General features: G+C 40.7%; 1 protein-coding gene across 1 annotated transcript in view; it reads right to left on the bottom strand.

Annotated features, from left to right (window-relative positions):
• Window positions 1-14,406, bottom strand: part of mgat5b (alpha-1,6-mannosylglycoprotein 6-beta-N-acetylglucosaminyltransferase B) — a gene marked incomplete at both ends in the record, with an annotated part of 64,973 nt that extends 50,567 nt beyond the window's left edge. Inside the window, 2 exons of the mRNA XM_080488615.1 lie at window positions 12,927-13,039; window positions 14,339-14,406. Coding sequence (XP_080344741.1) covers window positions 12,927-13,039; window positions 14,339-14,406 — 181 coding nt within the window. The remainder of the gene's footprint in view (window positions 1-12,926; window positions 13,040-14,338) is intronic.

The raw sequence follows: 14,406 nt of genomic DNA, 5'->3' as shown, positions 1-14,406 counted from the left end.
CATAATGTATCTGCTGGTTTCAATTACCGACGCTGTGTTTGCCACAGTCCGAGGTCTATTGAACAACCGTATGAATGGCAGATGCATCAGTCAGGACCCTACAGTTTCTCCATCATTGCATCCATTCAGATAACTTCCACGTTTCCCTGACATTCGGACTAACAGGAGGACAAGAACATGTGTTTCGACAGCACTGTGCCTTCTCAAGCAGAACATTCCAAACCCATTGCTGATGTCAGTGCATTAATGCATTATTGAGTGCATTCATACTTTCAAACACATTTCTAAAATGTTTAATCGTTATATATTGTATTAAATTCCATATTGCATTGTACTGAGACCGGACTGGATCCGTTACAAAAATACATTTTTCACATGTTGCCAATAACAGACCACACACTGACTACAGAGGCTTCCTGGTGCTGCTTCAAATAAATTGTTTGTTATTTTTCCAATTAGGTTAAATAAAACAATGTCACCGTCTCTCTCTCTCCAAGACTGCAATAAACTGTGCAACGGTTTTGATTTTGCAACATAAAAACATAAATAATGAAACATTGGCCGGATAAAGGAAAAAAAAAAAAAGACTTATTGTATAATAAAAATAAAAAAATAATAAATCTCCCTTGTGTCTTTTTTACATTGAGCTTTAGATTCTCTGTTGGGCCTTGAACCAGCTTCAAGTTCTCAATGACTACATTCACAATGTTTCTTTCAGGTGGGGGGAAAAAAAAAAATGCCCGAGGCTTTGAGTGTTTTCAGGCATGATACAAAGCAGGACTGACATTTCATGCTCACACACAATCCACACTCTGCGTGAAGTTTAAATGCTGCTGCCTTCAATCACGCAACCCTCAGGGCAACTTTAACAGGGTGGTCATTCTCACCTTCTTCCTTGGATTGTGTGCATCTTTACTCGCCTAAAATGGCATGTTGATTTAAAATATATATGTCAATCTTTCAATAAGAACAATCTATTGACACGTCCATTGACAGGGATGCTATAGAGTGAGCTGCAATGCAATGCCCTAAAGTTGTGCTGGATGATTAAAAAACGTCATTACCGTTGGGATCAACGGACAAACATACACATTTAGTAAGTTTTTCAAAAGGTATCACACATAAAGAAAATAAATGAGCCTGTCAACTAAAAACAAGCTTTCCGTCTCTTTCTAAATGCCAAATAAAATGTTGTAATTCTTAAACTTACTACATCTCCATCACGTGATGAACCACAGAGGGACAGACTGTTCGCATTTGCGTAAATAACTTGACAAACTAATTTCATATTGCCTTAAAACCAGTGACTGCATTTAAGAAAAAAAAATCTCAAATACGGGGAAACTGAATTCAGAGAAAAGGTCAGGCATTGATTGTTTGTGCAAACAAGTCGCTTTGGCTCAGCAGAAAGCTCGTCTTCCATTCTACACAGCTGGGTACGAACATGGATGCCTTGTAAGTGAGAACAGAAGGTGCAAAGGCAGACACGGAAAGGCCAGCAGGAGATTGGACCAAATAACTGGAAGCAAAATCAAGAAGACGGGCTGGAAACGGCAACAAAGATCACTTCAGAGACCCGCGAGAGTCGCTGGTACAATCACTGACACACTCGGGCGAGAAACGGTAGGCGACGTGTGTGTGAGAGAAGAGCGATGAACTGGGAGGCGGCGTGTGCGCACGTTTTATAATGACTAGTTTTCTTATTTAAGTCATAATTCTGTTTTTAGTACGGGCACTTATCCTAATGAAGATAAAAAAATCTAAATATTTAATTTCGGTTTATAGTTCGGAATACATCGAGGTTATAGTGGGAGTTACGGTTTGGCAAGTACTTCTTATGGTGTATGTTTTGCCTATTGAGCTAGGATTGTATCGAATACTGGCTTTTTTTTTTATTATTTGTAACTTCATAAAAAAAGACTTTTGTGCAGTTTCCCTGAAAATGGTTTCAGACACTGACAGATATCCACATATATGCACGAACAAGTCTCGTAAGAAGTAATAGAGACACAAGAGGAGCATCGTTATATCAAAACATCTAAACATTCTAACTGGACTTTACAAAACACATCCATGAATCCAGTGCAAAGTAAAACAACATTAACAACAGTATTTATTCCTACAGATTGTGTTGCTGGAGCTACAGACACCGAGCAAAAACGAGTGGAAATATGTTCTAAATTGGTGGTCCATCGACCAACATCAAATAAGAAATATCTCTACATAAAACAACATGAAATATGAAACATATTTCGTGTTGTTGGCTCAGCTGTGAAACCACTGAACTACATTGTCTTCATCCCCCTCAAACCCTCAAACCTTCCTTGCTGTTGTCAACCTCAACACCATCAGGATGTCGGGAAGATGTAACTTTATGATATCCGAGGGAGAAATATATAGTATTGCACCCGGTAAGACGAAAATACAATATTTCTTCATCCCTTGATTTAAATTCAATCGTTTCTGTGTCTCTCCATTAGCAGCTTTGAGAGCCGAATAAATAAATCGTGTCATACCTGATTTGCTCTCTGCCCGGCCAGTTTTCTGAGTGAGGGTCAGAGCCCTGCACCGCGCGGTACATCCCCACCGGCTTTGAACTCAACATGCTCAGGTTACCCTCTCTCTGTCCTTTTACTACCAATTCAAATATTCATCAAGGAAAAGTGCGATTGAGATTGAGCCGCTCTCTTCTTTTTTAGGCGTTTGAGTGAGCGGCTGCATACGGACGCTATCAGAGCAGAAAGCCTCTGTCACTTAGACTTTGTGCAGCTCACTGTGTCTGACAGTTCGTGGAGTTTCCAACTATTTCCAGCCTGCTTTTTTTTTTAAAGATTTGAATCATGATAAGAGATTCCCTTAAGTTATCTCCTCACTTCCTGTTCTGACTCCATAGGAAGTGTTAAGCTCTGTACTTCAGTAGTGAAAATTTGATTAGGCAAAATGAATGATTTTATTTTTTTCTAAATTCCAAAAAGTCGGAAATGCTTGGTTGCAAATACATGTATTTCTTTCATACTTTGTGAGTAATTAAACTATTAGAAATAATTAGAGTCTTTAAACCACACACGCAACACTGTGCTGCATGGCTGTAGGGCTGGTACTACAATAATAGAAAGTGGAATCTATTTTTGAAGAATGTTTATATTCTTAAAGACACAAAAGTAAAACAAAAACATTCTGTGACATTTATTCAAAAGGAAATATGTGAGGAACGTGTCAGAGTGATAATTGATCATTTATTGCTTAAAGGTTTGTCTCAATTCCATATACTTGTGAATTTCTATAAAAGGTTTTAAAATCTTGACATCTTTCAGTCCTACTATCCTACACTTCAATGTGTTGTTTGCAACAAAAATGGCAAAACAGTTGTAATAGACACACTATTATCACTTCTTTTTGTGTGTATTTTTTTGATTGAAATCGGCTTAATATTGTGAAGAGCTGTGTTTATAAAGGAGTAGAAGGTTACGTGGCACAGGAGCCTCTGCAGTGACCACTTTACGTCAGGTAGGTGCAAAAACTTGTTTCCTTTTCAAGCCTTCATCCATCACTTTCCAGTTAATTCTCACATCATTAGCAGCATGCCACTTGGTTTTGTTTTTTTTATACACAGTAATTAAGGTTGCTAATTTGGTTTAATAATCCGTCTTATCAGCTGATGGCCGTGAGCATTTGGGACAGAGAGGAGCTGATTGGTTTCTGTATTTGATTTTACACTCATTACATGTAAATATTGGTTGAATCTGTAATTATACATTTTTTTTCCTCAGTGTTACAAATACAGATCACACATTTATCTCTGTTGTGATCATACTAATTGTCCAAAATACTCATTTGAGCTATGCAACATTGAAAGGACGGTTTGTGATGTATTGTATACCACTTTCAGAAAAAAAAAATGGTTGCAGATTTAGGAACGTGTTTAATTCAGTAAAGCCTTTTTTTTTTTTTTTTTTTTTTTTTTTAACAGTCTGGAACATCGTGCAGACTCAGAACCATAAGTAGATGCTTTGAAGCTTCCCTGGTGATACTCTCCCAGACTCTCATAGCTGCTGCTGCCACCCTCGGTTTGGGGGTATTGTGGTCTTTTGTCTGCCGTGTTCACAAAGCGGCTCAGCCAGACTGAGATGTGGTGACGGGCTTGGCCAGACAAGAAAATTCAACCTCTTTATCCTGCGGAGGGTTTTTGTGTTGGTTTGGCTCAGTATGGTTGGAAGATGAAATGTTGCATGATCAGTGCAGTAAATGTCTGAGAACACACTAATTTTCTGGTACCATTCTGTCTATCCCATTTCTCTTATCTGTTCCCCTCTGTGCACCTACTTAAATGAACATTTCATAATGGTGGATAACTTTACTTAAATAAAGCTGTTCGCCCATTACCGGTTTTAATCATTTTTGTACTAGTGTACTATAAAGTAGGTAATAAAAGGAGATGAGGGCCAAAACAGTTTACACATTTTTTTTCTTCTCTTGGTTGAAAACTGACACATGACACTTCAATGCAGTGTACTTTCTTTTAACTAAAATGCTGAAGGCACACACCTTCAAAAAAAGAAGAAAAAAAAGAAAAAGGAATCTGAACCGGTGTAAAAACATACCGATGAAAAACACACAGTGCTCACTTTACCCTGTGATAGACGAGCAAGGCTCTGCAGCGTGTCAAAGCACGCTCTCATTTTCCAGGGTAAGAGTTTCATTTTCATCCTCTTTTATGCTCTCACTAGTTTGCATAAACATGTTTCCTCTTTTCAGACAAAAATATGCATGAAAGCAAAAGAAGCAACAAAAGACAGAGGGAGACAGAAATCCTACCTAAACCAAGAGAGGAAGTGGACTTGCTGGCCCAGTTTGCTGCTCAGATATCTTCCAACACCTGATCAATGGCACAAACCGCAGGCACCAGAAAACACGGAAACAGCCAAACTATTGTATCAACACAAGATCTTTTCACTTCGAAAAAGGCAGCTGTGTTGTCGGTGCATTATTCAGCTCAAAAGCTATTGTTTGTCCATGTTTTGCATGTGTGTCAAAGTACTTAAACACACACTTATGGGCACGCTCTAGCGGAGACCATTACAACATGGCAGATGCTTTAGAAAAAGCCATAATTAAAACTGCACTACCTAATTGCCCACTGCTTCCCTCAGGTCACAATTAATTAACTGATAGGACATTAACACACGAAATTAAACCAACACAAATGGTGTTCCTCAATAGCCTCAACCCACATAGAGGAATGATTAACAACTTTGCTTGTATAGCGATGTCTTTTCTGAAACGTGTCAGAATAATCCCTAAAAGCATACCGAAGGTTGTTTTTCTTTTCTTTTTTTTTTTTTAATAGAAGCTGCTACAAAGCTGTAAACAACAAAGCAATCTGAGATACAGAAGAAAAGCTGGCAGTTGAATCTGGTCAAGTGTCACTGCCCATCTCCTGAAAACAACAATAACTGCAGCTTTTGTTGTCATACCTGCCCCATAATTCAGGAGAAAATCGCTGCTCTTTTCACCAGACAACAGGAGCTTGTGAAAGTGTGAACAATGAGCAGTCATCTTTTATTCAAAAGCCTCCTTTGTCAGACAGACTGTCACCTGCACATTCGTTTTCACTTATCCTTAAGCACCGCTGCAGTTTCATCAGTGGCAAAGGTCAGTTTATTTTATTCATAACATCTGCACACGTTGGAAAGGAGAGCACTTCTACCTCGAGCCCATTCAATTCTTCATGCCAACAAAGTAGTGAAGTTCACAGCTGCGATAGACCTGCAAATGTCACAGCATCACGATGAGCAATGACAGAAGAGGCTCATTTTCATTCATGGACAAGTGAGGATTGCTGAGCCGTGAAATAAAAAAGTTCTGCGTGTCCAAAAAGATGGAAACATGATGCTGAACGATGCTCCTCACACACACCTGATGCATCACTTCGACTCCACTATCTACCAAACTACAAGGTAAAATCATTCATCACTATCTGTGAATGAATTTAAGACGTTACTTCAAACCAAATTTCACAATCGCTTGAGCTAAAGTATTCCAATTCTTCTAAATACATCAATTGAACATTTATTAATGCTCCTCCAGGTGGTGCATCGATTAAAGTAATGGATTTAACTCTGTACTTCAGTTTATATTAGGCAGCAAAGTTCAGGACAAAAAGTTCTCTCAGTAGCTGATATTGATCTTCTGAATGTATGACCTACAAAAGCCTACATCATTAAAACTATGGTATTATGACTGTGGGCTGTGGTTGTTTTACTGGCAGTTGATGGGTCCAGTTTGACTTTGTCCTCATGTTGACTTGGACTGGCTAAAACACTCATAACCCTAAAGTGAACAGTGACTATCAAAGGAGAATGGATGACTGTCATTTTTTTGTAAGTTTATTGTTAATGTTGATTACATAATGACTATTCTCGTTCTAATTCAACTTCACTTTTCTTTCATCTGTTATTTTGATGTGAATGCGTCTCTTGTCCTGGGAACACTGAACAACCAATAAACTTAATAACAAGCCAAAACAAGGAAGTTCAGCGAGAGGCACATCATTTATTTATTTTTCTAACTTTCTGTTCATTGGCCTCCTGTGATGTCTAGAATAGAAATTAAAACCATATTTTACCTCCAAAGCTTTTAATAGCTCCATCATATCTTAAGGAGCCGTTAGTCCCACATTACCCCGGCAGAACACTTTGTTTTCTAAAAGTAGAATGGGAGGCAGAGCTTTCAGCCATCAGGCTCCTCTCATGTGGAACCAGCTCCCAGTTAAGAAAGCTGACAGTCTCTACTTTTAAGATTACACTTTTCTAATTAAGGAAAAACTTACAGTTAGAGTTGGTTAAGGTCATCAGAGAATGTTTTGGTGTTAGGCTGCTATAGGTGTAGACCACTGGGAGACTGTAACTGCAGTTTCTTTCCTTTCTCACTCTACATCGTTCACTCTCGCTCTCTCAGGATCTCCGTTTGTGATCTGAGCCTCCTGAACCCGTTCGTCTGCAGCCAGTGGATTAGCTTGCCTTCTGATGACAATCTGTTTGCTCCTTGTGGCTTTCGGTCTCTGTCCTATCCTTTTCTCTCTCTCTATCCTCTAACCCCAACCAGAACAGCAGAAAGTCTCTAGCTCCAAGTCTGGTTCTGCAGGTTTCTTCCTGTTAAAAAGGTTGTTTGTTTTTTTTTCTTCCCACTGTTGCCTATGCCTTCTCATGTGGAATAGAATATCAACGCAGAGGGCCGGACAGTGGTGTACTGGTTAGTGCTCTCGTCCCACATCGAGAAGATTGTGCCTATAAATAATAGTAAATATTTTTCCATAGGCGTGAGCATGTATTTGTCTTTCTGTGCCGCATGTCGTTTAACTAGATACAGCAAAGAACATATGGATTGACTCATTGATTTTAATATGAAAACAAAAAGGTGCAATGCAGGTAAATAAGATAAAGACACTAAAGAATAAATTCAGTCATAACTGAAGAAACTCCTTAGCTGTGACAGATTGATTTCACCTTGAAACTGGTCAACATACATTGTCTAAAAAAAGAAGAAAAAAAAAGCATTTAACACAGCTGCTAAAACAGACTTTCTAATCATATCACTATCCATCTTCATTACCAATAATTTAGGGTGGCAGGTTCTGAAGCTGATCTCAGGATGAGTATAGGAAGGTTACACCCTGCACAGATCACCAGTCCACAGGACAAACAAAGAAACAGACTCACACACTCGCAGTCACTGTGACGGAAGGTTTAGAATCACTGAAAAAAACAACAACTGTACTTTAGTTGCTGACCTCATTTCGGAAATCATGCTTCATTTCTTTCCTTCGATTTGTGATTAGAGTAGATTGTTTAAACTTGTCCATGCATGCAAAGCATAAGAGGAAATTCAAGGAAGTATATAGGAATTATCATGATTTGTAATTGGTTATTGAGTTGCAAAAAAATAAATTGGCTTTGCCCTGAAGTGTTTTAAAAGTAATCATCTTGTGTTTGCCAAAAAATATCATGATACAATGAAAATTATATTACAGGACTTAATGTGTTTTCTCAAGAAAATCCAATAAAAAGCACTCACCAACAACCTCATTAGGTTTACCTTTACAATATAATATGAGCCAATAAAAACAGCTCTGCTGTGTGTTTTACTTTTACAACTCAGAGTTTTCAGTTATGGTTGACTATGTCAGAAAGGTTATAATTCCTCTTTAGTAGCTGGTAGGTGTTGTTGCACTGGAGTGTAATACATGAAAATAAAATAATTCCAAATTATCTGCAACTGTGTTATACACCTCAACAATCTCATCAACAAACAAACTCAAAAGTATCATGAAATAAAAACTTCCTACAGCAGAACAGCAAAAAACTAAATAAATACAAATTAAGCACTGGTTTGAATCCTTAGACCAGCAATAATGTTTGGAGGGAGAAGCTAAAACCTGTTTCCAGACTTAATTGCCACCAATGTGGGCCCTTGAAAAAGGCCCCTAAACTCCCCGTATAGCTGTCATTTGATTTCGGTATGGGTCAGGTCTCACATGTTATATACATTTATAAAAATGACGGTGAATTAATCTGCTCTAATGCATCATCTTTGATTATGCAGGCATCACATATGAAGTGTCCTGTGACAGTAAGTGTAGACAGAGGGTCAGTGAGCATATCTGAGCGGGTAAAGACTATCTGACCTCGCTGATAAGCAAAAATGTGCAGTATATTTTTTCAAACACGTAGAGGGTACTGATGAAAAACACAACAACAACACTGGTACTGGAGTGTGCAGGTAAGAACAGGTAGCGCATTAATATCTGAACCATTTAGTCCTGCTCTAAGCAAGGTAAAACCTGAAAGTGTCTTAGGCCAATTTCTCTCTTTGTGGTTAAGCTGCATTAAGACCCCTGTGGCAAAAAGGACACACTGTGAAGGTGGTCTTCAAAGAGCTTATTAGAAAGCTACAGTACACCTCTGGAGCCTTTAAGATATCTCGGATCAAACACCTCCGCCTTTTCATGCTTCCCACTTTGGTGGAAATAGTCTCCCTCTGTCCCCACTCTTACTTTTACCACATCATTAGTTTCCTGTACCTTCAAAGGGGTAGTAATGAAGTGAATGCATGCATTTTAAATCTGGATACAGCCTTGTATCCAAACGCAGCCCGGTGTGTTCTTCTGGCTCCCTGGCTGCGTAGTGTCAATGAGTGCACCACTCACACAGAAATCTATATCGCTGCGAAAAATAGAGCCAAAAAACAGGCAAGAAGTAGATGAAACCCTGTAATGAGAAAAGCAGCGAGGTAGCTGGAGGGAAACAGGAGGGCATAAAGAAACAGGAGGTAGAAAGACAATGATTACATATTTTTCTTCACACCTTTTTGCTCTTCAGGCAGATATTGCCATTCAGAAGACAAGCAGTAAACAGTGTGGTGGTTTCTCTGAGCGCAGCCTGGCGATTTTGTTTACCCTCCTAGGTTCAGAACGCTGAATGTTCAGTCGCGCCCACTGTCTATGAAATTTTCACACTCCCAGCACAAACAGACGCACATCTCACTCACGCGGCTGGGAAGAGTGACAGCGCAGTGTGCAGATGTGTGTGTGTGTGTGTGAGTGAGTGAGTGAGTGTGTAGCCCTCCATAGCCTCCAGCAGTAAAGACGTGGATGGGAGTGTACAACAAGCACAACCAAGGTGCAGCTCCACTAAACAATGCAGCCCAGCTCATTTATTACACAAACTCAAGGGCTGCTAATTCTCTCTCACGCCCATGTACACAAACACAAACACAAACACAAACACAAACACAAACACAAACACAAACACACACACACACACACACACACACACACACACACACACACACACACACACACACACACACACACACACACACACACACACACACACACACACACACACACACACACACACACACACACACACACACACACACACACACACACACACACACACACACACACACACACACACACACACACACACACACACACACACACACACACACACACACACACACACACACACACACACACACACACACACACACACACACACACACACACACACACACACACACACACACACACACACACACACACACACACGAGAAACGAGCATTTACATACTCAGCTCTCCCTGGTTAGCGGCAAGGCAGTGCTTAATGAGCTGGAGGCCGGATGCTTTCCCTTGACTGTAGCCTGCAAGTGGTTAATTAATCAGACAGCTCTCCTGTCTCACCCTCCTCTCTCCCTCACACCTCCAACCAGCTCAGTCGTGTGCGATTTCATAAATGGGTGAGATCCTTGAAATCGTTTCCCATGACACAATTTGCTGCCGCATTCTCCACTACTATTACAACAACGGTTTTCCTGAGGAGGTACTTGAACTACGGAGGCATAGTGAAGTGTTCAGCAGCCTAAATATTTACAGCAGTCAGTCAGCAGAAACATTCAACACTGTCTTTCGATCTCACACGACAAACAACCGCACTACAACATGACGCGTTCTGATTGGCCTTGGAGTCATAGTGCATTTATTCAACATGGAAGAAGTGATTACTGCTCCTCCATTTGAATAGAAATGACATCAGTGCAGTATGTTACCAATGCAAACGAGGCACAACTGGTGTCCTTGGGTGAGCTGTGATAGATGGAAGCATTGCGTCGTCTCATGCCAGCTGGTATCTGTTGCAGAGCGTGATGCGCAGTGTCAACAATGTGCTGGGCTGTGATAAAAAGGTGACAGACAATAGCCCAAAAGCTAACACTGACACTCCCAAATGGGCCATGCTGTAGTGGTTTATATGCAGAGGCACAAAGCTCAAAAGCGGGGAACGTGCTGAGAAAGATAACAACTTTTTACTCCGGGATGATTGTGTATAGTTCACAGTGGCTTTGATTTGTTGATCACTGCGAGAGCGCGGTCTTTATCACCATCTTTAAAGTACACGATGACCACAGTAGAGGTCACAGACGCACAATATAAAAATCCTCCCATGATCATAATGCCATTTATACCGGAAGGGTAGGTGTGTTATTGATATTTGTGACTTTAAAAGTCACCAGTCAGCAGGAAGTACAGGACATTTCATTTTTGGTTGCTTTATTATTACACCCTCCCATTAAAGATCTGTGGTTGTTTGTCCTCTGGTTGTATTCAACCATCCGTCCTCTACACCACATTATACAGTTCAGGGTCGTGTGGCAACGGTGCCGATCCCAGCTGACTATCGCCAAAGGCACTGCATTTGGCACTGCGCACCAGTCCATCACAGGCTAAATGCAGAGAGACAGACAACCACCCACTCATATTCACAACTTGGGGCAATTTAGGGTCACCAATCTACCTCACACACACGTGTTTTTGGGCTGAGGGAGAAAGCCAGAGTACCCATTACGAACTCGCCATGATGCAATGGCACTAACCACCGTGCAGCCCCGTTTCAGAAGTACTGAATTGTTGAAATCACAATTTCCAAAAAGGGTCGACACTACTGATATAGAGCAGGGGTCTGCAACCTTCAACACTCAAAGAGCCATTTGGAACCGTTTCCCAATTAACACGACACACTGGGAGCCGCACAATCAGAATTCTGTGCTGTTCACCTGAGGCTGAAGTTGTTTTGGCATTTTCAGTGCTGGATGTCCAATTTATTGTTGTTGGGTTTTTTTTTCTGTGCCCACGGCTTCTTTAGATTATAAAAACAACTGAATACTTAAGTCTCCAAATTTGCGTCTTTTTGAAGAAATCCTCCTCAAGGCCATTACTTTTTAAGTAATCATTAGTATACACCCTTTATTTTCTGCTCAGTCCAGACTCTCTTCTCTCAGTGGAGACACTAAAAATCAATGACTTCTGCCGTGAGCATAACTGAACTTTGCTAACCACATGATCATGGTCATTCTTCCACTGATGCTCTGTGGTACACTCGACACTTTAAAAACCAGTGCTATACAATATACCATACTATTACTGTATACTATATACCATCATTCCCATTTATCTACGATACTGTGCTGTGATGGACTGGTCACTTGTCCTGCCTTCACTCACAGTCAGCTGGGATGAAGATGGATGTGCCTTAGAGATGATGCATGAATGGAGGAATTGTTTAAGACTTTTAGGCAGGTGTGGGTAAAAGTGCCACCTATCTATCAAGTAACACAATCAGGAAGTCATCTGATAGGCTACAAAATCATTCTGCAATACCGCCAACACCATCAAGAATGCATGAATGACAAAGGAGTGTAAGGAGCTGAAGGACCCACCACAGATCAATCTCAAGAGGATGAGTCAATAGAGATGCACAAGAAAAATCGAAAGAATTAGAAGCTCATGTTCATATAAGATCTATTATTTGTTCTCCAAGCAGTTTGCATAACAACCCTGACAAATTCCTTCAAAGGTTATGTGAAAGTTTACTAAGATGAAAATAATGGATGACAATAATACTGATCTTAATCCGTTCATTTGCTTTATATTTACGTTATTTAATCTAAAAACAAAACAAAAAAACTACTGATGTCTTAATTCAGGAAGCCTCATTGCCGTATAGCATTTTCTCCACAGTAGTCTACCACCTTTGCAGAAGTCTTTCATTACTGTATAAGCTCAATAACAAACCGCAGCCGATGATGGAGGAGATTGCACTAGCAGCAACCATTGCATATAACAAAATGAATCCATACGAGCCAGAGTAAGGTTCTGACAAAAAAAGACAGACGTATAAATGACCAAGGAGAGGAATCTGTCCACTTGACTGTAACACCTCCTCAACACAGGTCTGTCAGCCCAATGGCAGCAATCAGGGAATCCCCACGAAGCTCTCAGCGTGTGTCCAGGCTGCTCATTACCAGCGCAGGGCGCGGACACGGGAGTCACAGGCTACCAAGCAGCACTGGTGTGTAACTGCCGGCTTACCTTCAGCTCGCACGGTGAAGGGAGAGTCACCTGATCTCTTGGCTGAGAGCTGGCCCCCGAGAGAGGTCATTAGAAAGCACAGGCTGAAGAAGCCGATCCCCACCACAAAGATCCTGCAGGAGAGCGATAAAGCCAAAGAGGTGATTAAGTGACAAAAGACAAGGTCAGAGCTCATGGGACAGGAAGATGGGAAAAAAAAAAAAAATAATAAAAAAAAGAGGACAGACAAGGGCAACACAGTAGATGAGGAAGATGATAGAAACGATGCTGTTATTTCACAGCAGTGGAAAAGTAGCAGTTCAAGTTCAGTTCAAGTCCTGCTCAAAGTCAGTACTCGTGAGTCCTTTATGAGGTTTTATGGCGCGTGGACTTATTCTTAAAAGTTTATGTCGCTCCATTTGGGCACCAGATAAGCATTGTGTACTCGCTTGACTGTGTCATTTCAAATGAACCATTATGCGGGTGACTTTTTCCTACATCACACAGCACTCAGCAACCAAATATCCAAAACTAGTCAGTCACAGGCGACTGGCTGCAATTTGGAGAGAGAAGTGAACACTGCAAATATTTCTCAGGCTTTAGAAACAAACGCTTTAGAGCGATTAACTTAAAAGAGTGTTTGTCTGAGCGCTCCAGGAGTCATGCTGAGGAAATGTTTGGAAACAATCCTTTAATAGAGGCAAACTGAGGGACAGATTGCTGCACTTCTGTTCTGCAAATCCCACTTTCTATATGTGGATTTAATGGTGCAGAAAGCTGACAGGAAAGAGGGTGCAGGCACTCAGCTACAGTGTGTGACAGAGCCAGGATCCAATAGGGGAAATAAAGGTGAAAACCAAGACTTGCATGCAGTGAGTCCTCTGTCTGTATTATTCATTTGAAATCCATGGGAGTTTCTCACTGGGTGTTAAATGGGGTTCAGACACCAGCTCATCATGTATAACAACACTGTTTTCAGTTAGGAGGCTGTAAACATCAGGGGACTGTAATGCTTAAAGGCAGGGTGACGATGTTGATTTTGGGATTACTAATTACTACAAGCCATGCAGGTCCTCAGTTTGTGCTTTGCCCATCTTATCAACTTTTAATGAGTTTTTTTTGTTTTTGTTTTTTTTTTGGTCTGCTTGGATTGGATTCACTGCTGCTGCTGTTGTGACTTTGAGCCGAGGAACCTTAATTGTGACACAGCAGGCGCCCTGCTGGTCCAATTAATTCCAATGGGCTGAACTTGCAAGACTTTCTCTGCTGAAAAAAGCCATCATTATAGTGCTTAATGCAGTTACCTGACCTCGGATGTTACTATAAAAACAACCTGAATTCCAATCATGATGCGGCTTCAAGACTGTGATAGAAACCAACATGCAGAGCAGTAATGGTCATTTAATGTATGAGATGAGAAAACGTGCTCTTACCTGAACGGTTTGAAAGTGAGCAGACATCTCCTCACCATAATGGAAAGCTCGCTCCCGGCTGCAATCAT

The sequence above is a fragment of the Lipophrys pholis genome (genome assembly GCF_963383615.2).
Source record: "Lipophrys pholis genome assembly, chromosome: 19".
In the NCBI taxonomy this organism is placed as follows: domain Eukaryota; kingdom Metazoa; phylum Chordata; class Actinopteri; order Blenniiformes; family Blenniidae; genus Lipophrys; species Lipophrys pholis.
This window is presented reverse-complemented; position numbering and strand designations above follow the sequence as displayed.